Source organism: Poecilia latipinna, unplaced genomic scaffold, assembly GCF_001443285.1.
Source record: "Poecilia latipinna isolate Pla-1442-1.1 unplaced genomic scaffold, P_latipinna-1.0 Scaffold1601, whole genome shotgun sequence".
Taxonomy (NCBI): Eukaryota; Metazoa; Chordata; class Actinopteri; order Cyprinodontiformes; family Poeciliidae; genus Poecilia; species Poecilia latipinna.
This window is the reverse complement of record NW_015114217.1, coordinates 50,979-69,617: the sequence shown is the minus strand read 5'-3', so window position 1 is coordinate 69,617 and position 18,639 is coordinate 50,979. Positions and strand designations below refer to the sequence as shown.

General features: G+C 41.2%; 3 protein-coding genes across 6 annotated transcripts in view; all 3 read right to left on the bottom strand.

The window, feature by feature from the left end:
* The window catches only part of mcm5 (minichromosome maintenance complex component 5), a 10,774-nt gene extending 4,806 nt beyond the window's left edge, over window positions 1-5,968 (bottom strand). The window contains exons 1-13 of the mRNA XM_015059132.1: window positions 5,574-5,968; window positions 4,821-4,947; window positions 4,601-4,729; window positions 3,656-3,828; window positions 3,385-3,540; window positions 3,107-3,276; window positions 2,453-2,624; window positions 2,251-2,362; window positions 2,020-2,163; window positions 1,300-1,365; window positions 1,031-1,207; window positions 392-504; window positions 168-296 (exon numbers count right to left, since the gene is read on the bottom strand). Of these exons, the coding sequence (XP_014914618.1) occupies window positions 168-296; window positions 392-504; window positions 1,031-1,207; window positions 1,300-1,365; window positions 2,020-2,163; window positions 2,251-2,362; window positions 2,453-2,624; window positions 3,107-3,276; window positions 3,385-3,540; window positions 3,656-3,828; window positions 4,601-4,729; window positions 4,821-4,947; window positions 5,574-5,746 (1,841 nt within the window). The 5' untranslated portion in view covers window positions 5,747-5,968. The remainder of the gene's footprint in view (window positions 1-167; window positions 297-391; window positions 505-1,030; window positions 1,208-1,299; window positions 1,366-2,019; window positions 2,164-2,250; window positions 2,363-2,452; window positions 2,625-3,106; window positions 3,277-3,384; window positions 3,541-3,655; window positions 3,829-4,600; window positions 4,730-4,820; window positions 4,948-5,573) is intronic.
* A 1,050-nt stretch (window positions 5,969-7,018) lies between these two features.
* On the bottom strand, window positions 7,019-13,769 carry gcat (glycine C-acetyltransferase). Its single transcript, XM_015059130.1, has 9 exons — window positions 13,470-13,769; window positions 11,660-11,790; window positions 10,401-10,502; window positions 10,159-10,305; window positions 9,159-9,313; window positions 8,903-8,985; window positions 8,415-8,586; window positions 7,575-7,696; window positions 7,019-7,478 (listed from the first exon to the last, which is right to left on the bottom strand). Exons 1-9 carry the CDS (start codon window positions 13,687-13,689, stop codon window positions 7,327-7,329), a joined length of 1,284 nt encoding a protein of 427 aa, XP_014914616.1. The 5' UTR covers window positions 13,690-13,769; the 3' UTR covers window positions 7,019-7,326.
* A 972-nt stretch (window positions 13,770-14,741) lies between these two features.
* Window positions 14,742-18,639, bottom strand: part of tom1 (target of myb1 membrane trafficking protein) — a 22,974-nt gene continuing 19,076 nt past the window's right edge. For 3 of the 4 annotated variants that reach the window (XM_015059119.1, XM_015059116.1, XM_015059117.1), the window contains 5 exons: window positions 18,153-18,222; window positions 17,773-17,838; window positions 17,341-17,403; window positions 16,184-16,223; window positions 14,742-15,360 (listed from right to left, as the gene is read on the bottom strand). In XM_015059119.1, the coding sequence (XP_014914605.1) occupies window positions 15,266-15,360; window positions 16,184-16,223; window positions 17,341-17,403; window positions 17,773-17,838; window positions 18,153-18,222 (334 nt within the window). In that variant the 3' untranslated portion in view covers window positions 14,742-15,265. The remainder of the gene's footprint in view (window positions 15,361-16,183; window positions 16,224-17,340; window positions 17,404-17,772; window positions 17,839-18,152; window positions 18,223-18,639) is intronic. The other variant, XM_015059118.1, reaches the window with a different exon arrangement.

Below are 18,639 nucleotides of genomic sequence, written 5' to 3'. Positions count from 1 at the left end.
CTGCAAACAGGGGCAAGGACCCTAATCTCGCGGTTGAGTAAATAAAAGAGGAAAAATAAACCAAAAAAAAAAAAAAAAAAAAAAAAATTATATATATATATATATATATATATATATATATATATATATATAAATATAAAACAGAATGCGCTAGAAAGGTCACGCACCTGACGGTGATGGGGATGGAGGGCCGCTTGTTCGACTCCCTCTCGTGGTCCCTCGCGCCGCTCCTCATCACCACGTATCGGTTTTTCAGCTTCTCAGCAGCCGGCGCCGACAGCCGAGGGCCGCATTTACTGCCAAACACACGCAGACACTAACACTTTATGTTCTCCGTGTGGCTGGCGGGGGCGCAACTCACTCAGACAGACACGGTGCAGGGAGCGCTCACGTTCTGGCGTAGGCGATGTACTTCTTGAACGTGGCCAGAGGAATCTCGCCCTCCACACCTTCCGTTTGCGTCTGGGCGCTCAGGTGGACGTTCATGACGTGGCGAGCCAGAGTCTGCAGTCGAAGTCAGAGTGAGACTGATGGTGATGGTCAAAAGTTTACATTCACTGTAGGATGAAGGACCATCATCTAAGTGACCTCAGTGACACAGTAAAACGGGTCTCTTTTCAGGGTCTAACACCTAAACTGTTAGCAAAAATGTCTGCATCTCCATTGACCGTGGAATTGAATAAATTGAAATTACGAAAATGAGGTTGCTTAACAGAATCACAGCAATTTTGTTTTTGCAATATGACGAGGTGTTTTTTTTATTTTTTTTTGGCCATATCAAAATGTATTTATTTCGCTAATCTTTTTTTGCATCACACGGGCCTGGAACCGGATGTTACTACTGGAGGAAATGACGAAGAAGACGACAGGAAGATGATGTTTTTTAGTGACTTATTGCGTGAACAAACTTATTCACGTTAGGTTTTAATTGCGTTTCTAATTTAACAGAAACAACACAATTGTAAAATTGTGGGGGGGGTTTTCACATTAGCAGGACATCGGACATTTGCAACAGAAACGCAGCGCTCACCATGTCCCTCTGCTGGTCGTGTTGGTCCTTGATGATGAAGATCATGTCGAAGCGAGACAAGATGGTCGGCATGAAGTCGATGTTGTCCTCGCCCTTCGTGTCGTCCCAGCGACCGAACACAGAGTTGGCGGCGGCGAGCACCGAGCAGCGCGAGTTCAGGGTGGTGGTGATACCGGCCTGGGAGGAGCACAGATGTCAAGTTACCACGGCAACCCTTTCCCCTCTCAACGGCGGTTTTGTATTTTAACCCGTAGTCTCCGATTAAACACCTTAGCGATGGAGATGGTCTGCTGCTCCATGGCCTCGTGGATCGCCACTCGGTCGTCTTCTCTCATCTGGGAGACAAAAACACAACTTTCACTTTTCCCCAAACATTGGACGTCATAAAAATGACTTCATAGAAATATTTAACGGTGGCTGCTGTGGAATAAGGCAGCATACGATGTGCAGTGTGGGATGATTTGCTGACTGATCCCCAACGTGACATAAAACTGATATTGATTTAAAAAAAAAGAACATAGCTTATTTAAATTAAGCACCAATAATATTTAATTATCAAAAAACATCTTAAATCTATGGAAGAGGATTAGGGCCACTATAAGAAGAGAAGAAGAAAAAAAATAACTCTGGCTTTAATCTGAGATCAAGTCAGAATTTCGACAATTAAAGTCAAAAAAATGTCAGAATTCCAAAAGAAAGTCAGAATCTGAGATTAAAGTCGTTTTTTCCAGTGGCTCTAATCTTCTTCCGTATGAGTCCACTTACTTTATTCTATTAAACTTAAAATTGTCATATTACACTCAAACATCCAATACACTTACTTTTATTGAGTGCTAGTAAAACCTTCACTGAGTCAGCTGATAATCAACCACCTTTCTCAATTAAAAAAACCCCAAAAGTTTATGAGAAAAGTGATGAAAGTAAGTTTCCTGTTTTGCTCCATTCTGGCTCAAACATAAGAACTGCACCAGAACTCGTTCGCGCCTTACCTTGTCGAACTCGTCGATGCAGACGACTCCCCCGTCGGCCAGCACCATGGCGCCGCCCTCCATGATGAATCCTCGGGTGGCGGGGTCCCTCAGCACGGAGGCCGTCAGCCCGGCGGCGCTGCTGCCTTTCCCGGACGTGTAAACCTGCGGGGGCCACAGAGACGCAGAGGCTCAGTCTCGCATCGCTCATCCTTCCCGGTCCTGTTGCGGCGCCGCGGAAACGACGGCTACCCCGATCGGTGCGCATCTCTCCACGAACTTCAGCAGCTGAGACTTGGCCGTGCCGGGGTCTCCCAGCATGAGCAGGTTGATGTCGCCCCTGCGAGTCAGGCCGTCGGGCAGCCTGGAGGAGACGACACCGAGACGGTCAAACGCGGAGAGAAGCCGGACCCCGAAGCAAAGCGGGGGGGGAGGACGGGGTCGGGCTTCTCACCTCTTCCTGGAGCCGCCGAACAGCAGGCAGGTGATGGCTTTCTTCAGGTCGTCGCTGCCGTAGATGGACGGAGCCACGGAGCTCGCCAGGGAGCTGTAGATGCCGGGAGAGGCGGCAAGCGACCGGAGCTGCTCCTCCTCCTGTGGAGACACCGAGCCGGTGGCGCCACGGCCTGGAGCGGGCAGAGAGCAGGACGAAGATAAAATACAATTTAGAGGGAATTGGGAAAAAAAAAAAAAAAAAAAAAAAAAGAAGATGATGTAGTATGCAGAAATTCATCCAAAGCATTTCAAAAGTTTTGTAAAGTAGATGGTGCACCGATTCTGATTGTGGCCAATGCCGATTTATTTTTTTTTTCTTTGTAATGTTGCCAAGTTGGCAATAGTTGGTGGGGTGTGGGGGAGGGGGCCCTCACTGGGCTCCAAAGGGAACAGTGGCTGATTTCCAGACCTTTGCAGGGGTCGAGAAAATCGGTTTCTCGCCAAAGTATCGGTCGATCTCCCAAAAGTTAAGGAAATCTGGGCCGATTTAATTGGTGCGCTCCTACTGAAAATCCTCCAACTTTCACTTTTTCAAAACTTATAACCACAGATTTCAGTTCATGTTTGGGAGTAAAACGCGTGTAGCTGGTGGTTGGCGTGGCGATGAACTCACCTGCTCCCTCCGTGTCCATCTGAATGCCGACCACTCGCAGGTAGGACGAGCGAATCCCCACGCCGACGCCCTTCTCTTTGACTGCTTTCTTGGGAGCGGCCACCTTTTTGATGGAGTAGATCCCCATGATGGTCACCCTGTTGCCGGGCACCACCCGGTCGCACAAATACCTGGGGGAAAACAAGGAAAGAAAAGAAAAAAGAACAACATTGAACCTGCTTCTGCAGGACACGTTGCCTCGAATGTAACCGCAGCGGAAAGCCGCTGGCGCCCCCTACCGGTCGCAGTAGAGCTGCATGTGACGGGGCATCTCCCCGTGCGGCACGGCGTCCGGCGCCTCCTGCAGGCGCAGCGTCTGGAAGTCCACACAGACGCAGCGGTCTGGGATGATGAAGTACGGGTCCACGGGGCACTTCACCCCGCCGGTGTTTTCACTGAGCGCAGACAGACAGAGAGAGAGAGTTTAGCGACGTTTAGCGTGAGGCGCAGCTGGAAGGGGTCCCTCTCTCTCTCTCTCTCTTTCTCTCTCTCCCCCAACCCTGAACTCACCTGTTGCACTTGCGCGGCAGAGCGTAGCCCTGCAGGCCCGGTGGCAGTGGGATGTTGGGCAGGACGCCGCGGCAACCACGACACTGCAGGCACACCTTGGTGGCCTTCGCCTTGACGGCCGTGGCCGAGATGACGATGCCGTGCACCTTCACCAGGCGGGACACCTGCTCCGACTGACACGGGAGGATTTCATGATTAAAGGGGTGTGATACAGGCATTTTTTCGTACGATATTACTGAACTGATGCGATTTCGCCAAGAAGAATGTTGTTAGTTTCAATAAACGGTGTCTCTATAAAGTCTTAAGGGGATAGTATTTTGTGTTTTCCATCGTATCAGTTTCCAGCACAATTGAGTAACTGTGTTACTTTCAGTAGTTAGAAAAACGCTATATATGTCAAATATGACTTAAAAGAAATTTGAATTTGTAATTTAATGCCTTGAAATTGGGCCTCTGTCTCTTTAAGAAGCTCCTGCTCTTTCTGAGTCTCCACCTTCAGGAAGTCATCACAACATGGCTCCTCTGTTAACCCTTTAACAGCGTATTTACCGACGTTTCACTAAGAAGTAGCTCCTATAATGAGCTCAGCAGAAGTGTTTGCTAATTGCTACTGGCTAGTTTGAAGGAGCAGGGTAGAGACATTGTAGGGAATGGCTGCTCTGTGAGACAGAAACTTGGAAACTGCAACTCTCTGAGGAGGAGCCTTTTCAAATTTGGGGCTAGGTCCTTGCAGGCGTTTTGCACAGCTGAATAGTTGCCATGGAGATTAAAGGATTTCTCAAACATGCATGAAAGAATCAAGGCAATCCAGGTATGTTTTTGGTGAGAGAATAGCATTTTTACATGATGTAAAGCTCAAAGAAGTAGATTTTACATAATACTGACCCTTTAAAGTCACCTTTTAAGATTTTTTTTTAATCAAACCAAATAATCTTTGATAAAAACCTTGAGGCTGCGAATGGAAGCGTGATGGGCGTCGCTCTTCAGCATGACCTGGATGTCCTGCACTGTTTCCTCGCCAACGGGCCGGGGACGGGTCACCTCATCCGCTACCTCTTTGGCAGCTTCCTCCAGCTGCAATTTAAAGAAGAAAATTTTTTTTATCAATGTGAGGAGAAAGAAATCGCTGTGATGTAAAAAAAAAAAAATTAAAATAAGAACGGACCAGGGGCAGATTCTCAGTGGGCAGCTTGTAAAGGCAGTCGGACAAATCTTCGTCGAAGCTGGCAAGGTCCTCCATCTCCACCTCCACCCAGAACTCCCCCAGGGTGTAGTGCCGCTTCAGCTCATCCCTGGTTTATGAAGTCCGTTAAAAACACTCAGGATTATTTCTGTTGTGAAGCAGTTGTTTCTATAACAACCACATTCTTACTGGCATTACCACATTTCCACAAATGCTTTCTGTCCTTAAAAGAAGTCCAGATTTAATGACTTCACAATCAATGGTGGTTCTGAAAGTGGCTTTGGGTATTTGGAAAAACTACCCCCTGCTGAAAATGAAGCTGAAGTTGGCTTCTGATTGCAACTAAAGGGCAATTCCACCTAATTTTTCACTACTAGACAAAGTCTGAAGTGTCTAAGTATTTCAGTTGTTAAACTAGAACAGACTAAAGCCACTCGAGGCAGTGAAAAATAGGTGTAATGGCTATTTAGTTGAAATCGGAAGCCAACTTCGGCTATGTCTGCTGAAGTGGATCAAAGACAGATTTTTTTTTTTTCTTTCTTTTGTCCTGATCCAGAACAGGTCTGTCACAAAGAATGCCTCCTAATTCCTTCTTAAACCTTATTTCTTCACCTAAACATCCAACAATGCCTAACTTTGTAAGTTTGCAATAAATATCTACAGAAAAGTCAATTTAACAAGAGTTTGCGATTGCATTATTGTTATTTTGATGATTTGCTTTGCCACAATATTCACCTGTATTTGTACGTAAAGCCGGTCCGGTCGGTTCCCACTCGGAACTGGCGCAGGAACTCGCGGAACCTCTTCTTGATCTGGACGCGTTTCTGTCCGCCTTCGTCCCCGCCGGGAGCCTCTCCTCTTCCGAAGTTGTCGCTGTAGTAAACCCCGGGGTCGTCGAAGCCAGACATCCTGCGGTGAGCTCGGTGAACGCAGCGGCGACAGTAAAATAGAGTTAAGAAATAATAATCCGAAGAGAGGAACCGAAGCCGGGCGACCAAGCTGGACAGATGGGGGAGTTTCGCGGGAAACAACTGAGTGACTTCCTGTCGACTTTCCCGCGAACCGCTTTCACCAACGCGCCTCTGCTGCCCGCTGATTGGTGGAAACAAACGGCGCCTTTTTCTATTGGTTAAAAAAAAGTGTAACGGAAGGCGCGTCATGAGGCGGGAGGAGGGGTTTAACAAGGATGGCGCGAAATAGACAACGAAAGGGGCGGAGCTACAGACCAGCACGTGCTCAAGGAGATAAAGGTGAAAAAGATCCGAGTTAACTTTTAGTTGATGTATTTATTTCTGGTCTTGCTCTTTCTCTTCATAGTTTTGGAAATGTTTTTCAGCTTTTTGACTTCTACTTGTATTGAACCGCATCTCTCCCTTTGCTTTGAACTTATATTATTTCACTGACAACAGAAAAACTATTTTAAATTATTTAAACTTAGCCAAATTAAATAATCACAAATGCCGTTTCACTAATCAAAAATTACTCAAACAATATATCAAAACTATTAGATATTCCACCAAATACTTAAGCCATTGTAACCCCCAGTGGCTGCCATTGTACTACATTTCATTGTACTGTTTGCATTTTTTCCCTCAAGCTTCTTTAAAGTCAATTTTATTTCAGCTGATTTAGTTCAAGGTCATACTTTTTACATTTGAGTGATATTACTACTCTTGAGTAATGTCTCTGATACTCTGTTACTTCACTAAATGAAAAGCAGACATGTTTTAACCAAAAATGAAGCAGATCCAGATCTGCAGTTTATGTTACAGTGAGCCTAATTATTCTGTTATTTTTTTTTTGTTTTTGTATTTAAAAAAACTGACTTTGCACAAAATTTTATGTTTTCCTGACTCATTACATATTTTTTTTACAAATTAAATCAGATGTTCTGATCAGCTGTTTTGCCACATTTTTCAGTCTCATTTGAATCTTCCAGCTGCTGCTAAAGGGTCATTTCGCAGACTTTTACAAGATGTGCAGAGCGTTTGAAAACAAAGAAACACCTAAAACTACAGAAGTTTGTGACATAAACGTACGTAATAAAAAGTATCAGTATCAGTATTTGGTGGTATTGATATCAGACCAATACAAACGTACGCAGAATCGCAAATCTCTGCTTGATAATTCAATGATATGTTTTCCTGTACTGAAGCAGAAGCAGCTAACAAAAAAAAACATTTTTAAAATTCAAAAGACAAGTTTATTGTTTTGGCATAAAACAACCTATTAAGTCATTATTATATTAGCTGTCAAACATCACTAACAATCACTCAAAAATCACATTCACGGATCCCAGAGAAACATTCTCTCTCTTATAAGACATAATGCAGCAGAAGTTGGATTTTCAGCCCTTACTGTTACAAATATAAACACCTACGCTCCGGCAGAAACACAAAAAGGTAACATTCATTCTCATCGACCTGCAGGCGTAACTAATGTCTCCGTCAGTAACAGGCAGCGTGAGCGGTTTGCTCCTCTTCCTCCTTCAGGAGATGACGCCGTGTTTCCTTCCCGTCTGGATGAAAGCGTCCACGCAGTGGTCGATGTCGTCGTCGGTGTGGGCCGCCGAAATCTGAACCCGAATTCTGGCTTTGCCCTTGGGCACCACCGGGTAGGAGAAGCCGATCACGTAGATCCCTGCGGTAGGAGGAAGAGGAGGAAGACGGGTCGTCAGCCGAGGTTCTGCGTCAGCGCCCACCCGCTGTGGGTTTCGCCTCGGGTGGTTCCACTCACCGTGCTTCAGCATGTCGTCGGCCATCAGAGAGGCCAGCCGGGCGTCGCCCAGCATCACGGGGCAGATGGGGTGGGAGGAGCCTGCGATGGTGAAGCCCGCCTGCGTCATCTTGTTCCGGAACCTGATTGGACGATGATCAGAGGAGATTTAAAGATAAATATGTTGGGGAGATCGATTTTCTTAATTGGGCTGATACTAAAATGTCTACCTTCAGGCATGAAAATCAGCAAATCCCCTTTTTGTTGACAATACTCACTCCAATGTTGCCAGTCAAGAAAATATAATAAAAAATTGGTATTGTCAAAATTGGAATTATCAGGGTAGGACTGGGCAATAAATAGATTTTAGCGATTAATCGAATTTTTGGGTTTCAATCTTTTCTTATTTTATGGGGAAAATTTAGATTTTTTTTTCCATTAATGCTCTCCTTGTGTTTCCATAGTTCAGAGTGATGTCAGTAGGCCTGTCACAATAAAGTTTTTTGGATGATAAATTGGCCCAGACGTTACCGCGATAAACAATAATATTGTTGTTTTGAGACCATGTTCAAGTATAATTATGCTAGTGGCATAATGTAAGAACACATTCTCAAAGATCAATGGACTTTAAATTATTATGAACATTTAACATCACAATAAAGTCGAAATAATACAAGAATAAAGTCATAAACTAAAGTTTCATGAGAACTCAAACAAGAAAAATAATTTCTTATTGAATGGAATCATCAAAGTCTTTTCGATATTAGCGGAATATTGACAAAGTTTTGCTCACATTTGCGATGGAAACGCAGCTAAAAATGGAGGAGAAGTTGTCATAATGTCTGCAGGTTCAAAACGCACCTCATGGTTTTGGCCGTCATGCTCTGTGCGATTTCGTTGGAGGCGAGCAGCAGCTCCACGGCGCGGGTGGCGCAGCCCACCACGGCAGGCGGGAGGGCGTTGGAGAACAGGTAGGGCCGGGACCGCTGCCGGAGAAGGTCAATGAGGGGCTTGGGGCCGACTGTGTAGCCACCTGAGGGAGAAGACATGGCAAAAGAGTTTTAGAATTTCTGCTCACAAAAAACCCCCCCCCCCCCCCCCCCCCCCAAAAAAATACGATCCACGTATTTTTTGAGCTAATGGGTTCAAGTGATGCCAACTCCCACCAGCAGGAGGCAGCGGCTCTTATTTATACAACACTGCTGAGTCAGCCTCACTTGATGTTTGAGTTTACATTTAATTGTGATCCCAGCCTCCAGTCTTCCCATTTTTCAACATATTTAAACAAAATCTGTTTATAATATTCATGCAGTGGAGAAACTTAAATGTCCACAGTGAAGCAGACGTACCTGCTGCTCCTCCCAAAGCTTTTCCCAGAGTGGAGTTCACAATCTGAACTCTGTCCGTCACTCCCAGGAGCTCGTCTGTCCCTCTGCACACCAAAACACGGTCGTTTAGTCGCCTTTCAGTGACAAATCTCCCCCAAAAAATGACTCAAATTCTCAATATTTCCATTTTTTTTTCTTCCAAACAGAGCAAAGCATGATTCCAAGTGTCTGAATCTTCAGCAGCTGCGCATCTCAGTTGATTTTATTTGTGCCTCACCTGCCCCGGGGCCCCAGGAAACCGGTGGCGTGGCATTCGTCTATGAACACCATGGCCCCGTACTGCTCGGCGAGGTCGCAGATTCCGCGCAGCGGAGCCACGTCTCCGTCCATGGAGAAGACGCCGTCTGTCACCACCAGGCGCATCCGAGAAGACTGAGGAGGGAAAACACACGAGAGCCTCGGGATCACGTGTCGGAGTCGAGGCTGGAGGGCCAGATACGGCCTGCCGCAGCTTTTTACGTGGCCCTCTGGACTCCAGATGACATCGGTCGCTTCGGTTTTACACGATTCTGCGACCGTGGAAATTCATGCAAAATCTTTCATATTTTTTTCACGTTAATGCATAACTGACTTTTTTGTTTTGTTTCAATTATTTTTAGTTTTTATGCATATCAAGCACACTTGAATTAACAAGCTGCAAGATCAGTGGGAAAAAAATACAAAAAAGGTGAAATTAGATAATTACACAAGATCAGGTTTGACATAATTCAGCCATTTTCATAAATTGTTTTCAAAAACTACCACTTGTGACTTCAGTCTAAAGGTTATTCATTCCTTTATGAAAATATATCAAATCAATCATAAACCATTTTTGAGTTGTGACCTTTTTTTCCCCCACCACCAATACTACACTAAGTAGATATTTATCTTTTTGTTTCTAGTTCAAGTTAATCCAAGTTACCAAGGTAAAGTAACTAAGTTTGTTGCACCTTTTTCTTTTTGCAAAAATGGTAAAAACATTGGGCTTAAGTAATGCCAACTCCCGCCTGCAGGTGGTAGTGTTTCTTTTATAAAACTGCTGCCTCAACCTCACTTGATGTCAAGTTATAGTTGTGGTGTTTGACAATACCATAAAATCTAAAACCATAGAATAAGTGCAAATATTGCAAAATTCCTCGTGAATATTATTTTAAGAAGTACTCATCGAATTTAGAGACAGCCATTTATTCCTATCTTTAAAGGGTTTTATCAATATATTCTGGCATCTTAAGACACACCTGAGCCTCTTTGAGCTTGACCTCCAGGTCACTGAGGTCCATGTGTTTGTAGCGCAGCCTCTTGGCCCGGCACAGGCGGATCCCGTCGATGATGGAGGCGTGGTTGAGCTCGTCCGACAGCACGGCGTCGTCGGGGCCCAGCAGGACCTGCGAGAGGTTAGTTCACGTTGACTGACCACAGAGGGCAATGCTTCTTTTTTGTTGTTTTTCTTTTTGTTTCTGGCAGCGGCGAGTAGACGTACTTCAAACAGCCCGGCGTTGGCGTCGAAACAGCTGGCGTACAGGATGCAGTCCTCCCGCTCGTGAAACTCGGCCAGCTTCTGCTCCAGATTTTTATGCAGATTCTTTAAAGAAGAGAAGAAAAAAAAAGCTGTTTTACAGTTATGAAACCAAACGGCGACCTGGCAAAAATAACAGCCACAAACTTAAACATCATAGGGATTTGCCAAATTTGCTGTAAAAATATAAATCAACAAATTACTAAATAAATAAATTGCTTCAGATTCATTGTAATACAGACTGCTACAGGATATTCCCTTCCAATGATTATTGCATCACCATCTGCAATAACTAAGAATCTTGAATTAAAATTTGTTACACAATGTAATTTCTATGTCAAATCAATAAAATATTTTTGAATTTGAATGCAAAAACTGAAAACTTTGATTATACAGCGCAACATGAATCAATATTTATCATTTTTTCAACAGCATTAATAGTCATAAATTTCCATTTTATTTCCAATCTTGTTTTATTAATTTATTTTTTTCCTCACTTGCATCTTCTGTATTAATTTAATCTAAAAATTTATTTTCCGTCACATTTTATTTCAGAATTATTTTTTTCATATTCTGTATTTATTTTTTATTTACTGTCACTTAAAAAAATGAATCATACATTGATTTATTTTCTTTAATATTTCCACTTTGCATGTTCTCCCTTCCTGTTTTCTCCTTTGTTTATTTACAGATTTTGTTATTATTATTATTATGTTCACTTTGGAAGATGTAAAATAAAACAAGGGGAAGGGAGCAAAAATAAAATTATGAGATTGGTAAGAAATGGAAAATGAAATAATGTTGAAAATGACAAACATTATTTTATGTCACAACAAATAATAAATTAAGTTGGGAATGCTCTTATTTTTTTAAAACTTTTATTAAACCAGGAAATGAAAAACTCATTGAGATAAAAAAAACTAATCTAAAGAATGTCCTTGTATTTTTTTGGATGCAAGATTAGGCACATTAATTACTTTATCAAGCCATTTATTTCCTGCCAATTTTGGCAGGATTAGTCCTCCATATATGAATTTTGTTTTCAGCAGGATACCAAGATAAATCGAACAAAGTGCATTTTTCACATCTTCATAAGAAGAAAATGCTCATAATGATGCATCAATGTCCTCCCACTGCATGTTTTTATGTTGCTCTATAAATCCCAGAAACGACATAAGAATGTATCGGTTTTCTGGCTCTGAATGCTTTAACCACCGCCTTACCTGCGTCCCACAGATGAACCTCACAGAGCTCAGTCCAGCGCCGTGCGTCTTCAGCGCTTCTATTCCCGCCTGCACCACTTCCGGGTGACTGGACAGGCCCAGGTAGTTGTTAGCGCAGAAGTTCAATATACCTAAAACACGATGTTTAAAAAGAAAAGGAAAAAAAAAAAAGAGGAATAAGTAATTTCGCAAAAAACGATGCGAACAAGTCCTCAAATCGATACATAACGAAGAGTGAGAGTGTAAAAGACTGGATGTTTCTCACGTGTGACAGTTTCGCGCATGTTGGGTCATGACCTGAAACAAGCGGGGTCAATGTCTGGGAAGGGGTCAAAGCAGAAACATCAACAACACCACAGAGGATGTGCTTCGCTAGCAGGACAGTAACAAGGCAGAGATTAGAGCTGCTGCCATGGAAACTGAGCGTGAGCTAGAGACGGTTCCGCATCAAACAGAACAAAATCTACGACAGTGGTGTCAATTGATTAGTCAAAGATATTTGATTATTTAAAGCTACACTCACTGTCATTTTCATAAAAATCAATTAAACTCATAATATGTAGGACATCATAGCTGTCAGTTTTTATATTCATTTTGCTTTGTTTTAAAATATTTGTCCAAAATAAAATTGTCATCTTAAAAAACACAAGCTTTTTCACACACATGCTGCTGATGACATCACAGAAGGCAACTGATCAGGTTTTTTATTTTTCTCTTTATTCTTTTGTCTTTTTGTCGCCCATGTTTCTACATCACATTCCTCCCTCAAAAGGAATATTTATATCTAAGAACGAAATTGTCGTAAAAATGTTAAAACCTGCCATGCAATTTCATTCAGTAGTTGCATAGTTTTGATTGTGTAAACATTGTATTCTGGTTCTGATCATCTTCTGGACCAGTCTACTCCTAGAAAATATGGCGTAAAATAACCATTAAAATAAATTAACTCCTACTGGTAGACGCTATTCATTAGCAACATATATCTATATTATAAAACATCAAATAAACAAAAATTACTTCAAAACCAGGACAACTCAGGTACAGAGATCAAAAGGTGCAAAATGGTAAAATGGCCACCCCATCAATTGTAGTGCCTCTTGTGATGTCATCAACTCATAATAAAAACAAAGCACTCAGCATTTTTCCAGCAGTGTTTCTTCTAAAAAAAAAAAAAGACGTTTATTTTATGTTAATGCATACAGCATTTCACAATCTAATAGTTTTATTAGCTTTGTATATCTGTTATTGAAAAGAAAATGCATAATTTATACTCTTCGTTACAAAAAAAGCTTAATTTTTCCCCAAGAAAAATAAATAAATCAGTCTACAGTTTACACAAAAGACATCATAACAAAACTGAAAAAAAAATGTGTGCACTGCTTTTTATGCAGTCAGTTGCAGATTTTAAAAGTTTCTTGTATAGAAATATAAACAGTTAAATTAAAATTTGTAGGACCTTCTTTAGATACCTTTTTATTTGCTCTTTGCCGTGTTTGGCCAAATTATAATTCCATTTTTATCTTTGAACAGTTTGTGAAGCCCCTTGGGAAAGGTGCTATAAAAGTAAACTCTACTAAAACAGAAGTAGTGCTCGTGTTGTTGTGAAATCGTGAGTGCTTTGCTCAAGTAAATCTACTTTTCGAGAAGGCTCGTGGGACGGAAGCAGGACTTTTAAATAACTCCTGGACTGCTTGGACTGAATTTGACTTGTGAACTTAACTAAAGCTGAGCACAGCCCCCTTCAGTGAGCCTGGTTTTTCAGGTTACTACTTTATATAACTTGTGGATAAGGTAACCAGAAAGCACTCACTGCCACGGCTGCCTTCCACGTTGATTTGTGGACCCTGCTTGGAGGTAATGATCCTCTCCGCTTTCCACGTGCCTGCGGCTCGGATGGAGTCCAGCTCGTGCTCCAGCACTGCTCTGGCCTCAGAGACAGCCGCGTAGCTCCGTTTCAGAGCCGGTTCCGAGGACGCCAGGAGCCCCCGGGCCGGTTTAATCAAACTCCGAACTGCTTTGCCGAGAGACATGTCGCTTCTTTGATGTCACGCTGAACTGCTGTTGAGGTTCTAAGTCGGCGCGATTGCGTCACCTACTGCTGATGGGTGTATCTGCTCTGGACCAATCATATGTCGCAGAAGCTTAACAGGTGGGTCTTTTCGTCCAATCAGACTCAGAGCTTTTTGATCAAGTTATGCTTCGGTAGCCGGGCGTTTGTGAGATAAACTACAGCAGTAAATAATTCGTTATCATGAAAATAATTCGGAGTTTTTTTTGTTTGTTTGTTTACTATAAAAACGCATTATTAACAGTAATAACTTTTAGCACGAGGTGTAGCTAATAACAATGTTGGGTACATCTTCCTTACTAGCCTAACACGCAAACATAAACATGACCTCACGGTGACCCTTAAGTGTAACATATTAGGCTTAAAGCATTTTCTTTCCCACATCACATTTATGGTTCCTAAAATATAACACACTGTGTAATACTTTTATTTTTAAAAGACTGATGGAACAGTGAAATACATTTTTAGTGTTATCAGAAAATGGCAGTTTCTAATTACTTGTTCATTTTTTGGGGAAAAAATGCTACCCAATGGCAAAACAACACAAAACTGGTTCATAATTTTTTTGGGATAAAACACAGAGAGAAATAAATCAAAGAAATCTATGAATTCTTGAAATGAGCTTCTTTTGGTGGCAGCATGATGGCGCTCAGTCATTTTAATTCTGGTTTGTTCTTTTTGTAAACCTTTGTTCACACACACACACACACACACACATATATATATATATATATATATATATTTTTTTTGCTTTTAAGTTTTGCTTTAGGACAGTTGCTATGACATGTATGACGTGGGAAAATTTAATTGGACTGAATTGAAATACAATAAGATAATGCTATGTTTCTTTTCTTTTTTTTTCTTGACCCAACTTCGACCTTTTTGAAGTGTGCTCATAGTGCAAGATTCCACAACCACTGTTTTGAAGTGAAACAACATGAACCACAGAAGATGAAAATAACAGTGACAGTTTGGATTTGGAGGAAACAAAATGAAGACAAGACAGTTCTGACGTCCAGTTAATAGCTTTAGTTTAATATCTGGCAGCAATCTGTCATGAATTTCTGACATTATGCGGAAAAGCTGGAAGTACAAAATCTGGAATTTTTCCACATCCAACAAGAAAAAAAGTGAAGCATTAAACAATAACAGTATGTTACATCAGAGCTTCACTTACAAGTTTACAGTGTTTTTTAAATTATTTTTTAAAGTGTATTTTTACCTTTCATGTTACCAATATATATATATTTATATATACATTTCACAGCAGTATAATACATAATATATCCTGCAAAGTGTTTCTTTGTAACAATATCTTTTTTTCCCCTCTGAATGTCAGGAATGTAACCATATAGAAAATGTGCAAAAGTTTGCTCGCATACAAACCCTCAAGTAAAAACATTCCTTCACCAGCATGGTTTTCACATAGTTCCGAGCTCATTTTCTGGTCCAGCGTTGTTCCTCCAGTGTCGCTTCCACGTAACGACCCTCCACTCAATCATAAGTCGGGACGCACCTGCTGGTGGCGCCGCATGGCTTTAGGACTCGGAGTAGCTGGCGTCCCGTGAGGAGCCTCGCAGGGACGGCAGGCGCTCTGCCGCTTTTGCTCTTTCTGCCAGAAACCTGTCGAACTCTGCCGAGAGCCAAAAAAAGAAAGAAAAAAAAAAAAACACGATTCATGAGTTTGAGTCATGGCTGACAGCTCTAGGTTAACTGGAGAGGAAAATAAAAAAAAAAGAATACATAGAATGTAGAGAGGGTACGTCCTGACTGGTTATTAATAATTCTAAATCCTGCTGGAAAACGCCATCTGCTGGTGAAATGCATGAAACGGAGAATGAATGGTTGGTGTCAGGTCTGTCGAAATAAATTAATCATATGATGAATTAAAACAATATCGCTAATTTCCACTTGCATGATTTATTGTTTTTCTCTTTTCTCTCTCTCTTTCTACCACAAACTGGATTACAAAAGTCTTCAGTCTGGTGCTTTGGTCTCAACTAGACCTTTTTTTGAAAGACAATTTTGTTTACAGAGACTTCATCATTTATTTTATCAGTAGTTTCTGTTGTTTTGTTTATTTATTTTCCTGTTCCTGTGTTAAAAATTCAGTAGAATTAAAAAAATGATCAATATCTGAGAATGTGTTATGCCATTAGTACCATTATATTACTGGAAAATGGTCCAAAACAACGACATTATCGTTTATCGCGATAACTTCCGGGAGAGTTTATCGTCCAGCAACGTTTGTTATCGTGACCAGGCATATTCAACATTTCTATCAATCAGAAAACAAACCAGACTGCGCCCACCGCTTTAAAAATAATAGTTTCATACATTAGTATCAGAGAATGTTTTTTCTATGTAATGGTTCCACTGGTAACCATGGCAGCCGAATAAAATGCTAGCTAGAATCAGTGAGTCATCCAGCAGGAATTAAATGTTTTAATTCTCACCTTCACTGGTCACACCCTCTGAGTCTTCATAGTCGTCGTACTGCATTGCAGAAAAAAACCCACAAAGTAAACATTTGTGTTTCATTCACCTACATTTTTTGTAGTGTTTTGTCAAAGTGCTGGCAAAATGATTCCAAATAAATCCTTTTTTTTAACTGCAGCATCATGACTATACAGTGAAAGTAAAAAAAATTCCAACCTTTAAAGGGGCGTATTATATAAAATTCACCTTTATATCACATTATACTGCTATTCCTGCAGTGTTTCTAGTGTAGTAGAAAGAGCAGAAGCTTCTTAAAGACACAGAGGCCCAATTTCAAATGGTCAGATTGTGAAGTCAAATTTCTTCTGAGTCAAGTTTGATATTTACACAGCATTTTTATAATGACTGAAGGTAATATAGGCACTTGATCGTGTCATAAAATACCATTATGTGCATGGAAAATACATAACACTGCTCCTTTAATTTGAGCATATTTATTTAGTTTGGGGAGCAAAAATAATCTCTCATTAAAATATAATTGGTTTGGCCATATGTTTTAGTTGCCAGAGGCTTTGGAGAATATTCATCTTTTGCTTCATATCAAACCAACTTGGAGAGTTAGATTGGTGAGAAAATAAAATAAAATCTGCATCATCATCATCTGGGTTTAGTGGCACAGCAGAAAAACAGAAGTCATGGGTTATTAAACTGAAGTTTCTAGACACTTTAATTTCCAGGAAATTTAATGTAAAATGCTCCAGTTGTATTTATTCCAGAGGGATTGTTATGAGCAACCACCAATTGTGCAAATGGTGGTGATTTTGTTAAAAATAAATTAAATCCTAACATGGGTTTGTTTTTCCTTGACCCTGAAGAAATATGCTCAAACTAAAACCAATAAAGACCAGCAAATACAATATCTGCTGTTTTCTAATTGTGTATGTTATTGTACAGAACTGAGCGAAACGAAATAGATTTCTAACATGACCGAAAAATCTCTCAGAAAAACCAGATAAAAGTTTCTCCAAAAGTTGGCTTGACTCAACAGTGTCTGCAGTTTTATAGATGTAGAATTTTTTTTAGAGAAGACTGTGTGTGTTTAATATTTAAGCTAAAGTAAAATAGGTGTAACACGTCAGTCGGAACATAAACTCCGTAAGATCTGGTCGCTGACCTCGTCTTCCAGCTCTAGCCATTTCTCGACGTCGTCCATGACATTGGACTGGTTGATGGGAATCTGAGGAGGAAAAGTAGAGCAAAGGGTGAGCGAAGCCGGAAGTGAAACAGCAGAATCATCATGCCACCAAACCACCCAGCACAAATTGAAAGCGAAAAGGTCAGAAGACTCAAACTGCATCACCAACCGAAGCGAGGAACGGAGAAAAACTCAAGAGGTGAGGAAAAAATGTCGACATGTCCCAAACAATGCGGTCGTGCTCAAACACCAACATGCAGACCATTGAGACTGACCTCAAAAAAAAAAAAAATGAAATAAATAAAAAAAAAATCTTCATAAACAGAAACAAAAGTCACCAACAACACATTCGAATGGCAATACAGGGAAAAAAAGCAAGCGTTTGCACGCTAGCTGTGCGTTCAGACCCACCATTCCCCTTTTAATCATCCAATCTAACTTTGGTGAAGAGCTGCGGGTCGAGGCTGGACTCTCATCCTTCACACACACACACACACACACACACACACACACACACACACAGAGAGAGTTCATTGAAAAGGAAACACTTAGAGAGGCATAACTATTCCCCCAAAACTCACCACTGTGTTCATAGCACAGGCTCTATAAACACCCCATTTAAAACCTAACTTTAAGTCTAACCTGACTTTTTTTTTTTTTTACCATTTTAAGCTGCTTTCACCTTAATGTTGACATGTGCTCAAATGTCCCATGACAGACAACAAGTTCAGTCTTGTGACTCTCAAATCTGTAGGAATCTCAAATGCCACAGTGTTTTTTTTTCTTCTTACCAATCCAGAGTTTTGTAAACTGCTGCCCTGAGCTCGAGCCGGATCGTCTGCTGTCACTTCATTCGCATCACTGAAAACAAAGTTTTGTACATTAATTAACTGCCATTAGAGTCATTTACATAAGAACGAGGCAAACTGGGTGAAACGTTCTCAGCAGAAAACGCAACTTGCCGCAAACAGGCAGAATTACCGAATTTGCTTCGTTTTTATCTGCAACTAAAGGGTCTTCCATAGTGTGCTTACAAAATTTTTCTCACATGGTCGGAGTGATGTGATTATGTGCATTAAAACAAGTTTGGATTCTTCTGGCCAAACAAATCGAGAAAGTTTCCATCTCTAAGCTGCCGCAGGATGACTATATGACTTACATGATCAATATCTGATATTTGATATTAATATTATTGCTTTAACTGATATCTGCACATGTATATTAGGGCTGAAACGATTCCTCGAATGATTCGAGTACCTCGATTACTAAAATTCCTCG

Bases quoted from the DNA above. Each gene is read 5' to 3' on its own strand.
- gcat (XM_015059130.1), bottom strand. From the start codon at position 13,689: ATGTCTCTCGGCAAAGCAGTTCGGAGTTTGATTAAACCGGCCCGGGGG. The intron at 8,986-9,158 runs GTGAGGCACAAA...TTTGGTGTGCAG, and splicing joins TTCCTGGGGCCCCGGGGCAG to AGGGACAGACGAGCTCCTGG. The intron at 8,587-8,902 runs GTACGTCTGCTT...CTTCTCCCTCAG, and splicing joins AGCTTTGGGAGGAGCAGCAG to GTGGCTACACAGTCGGCCCC.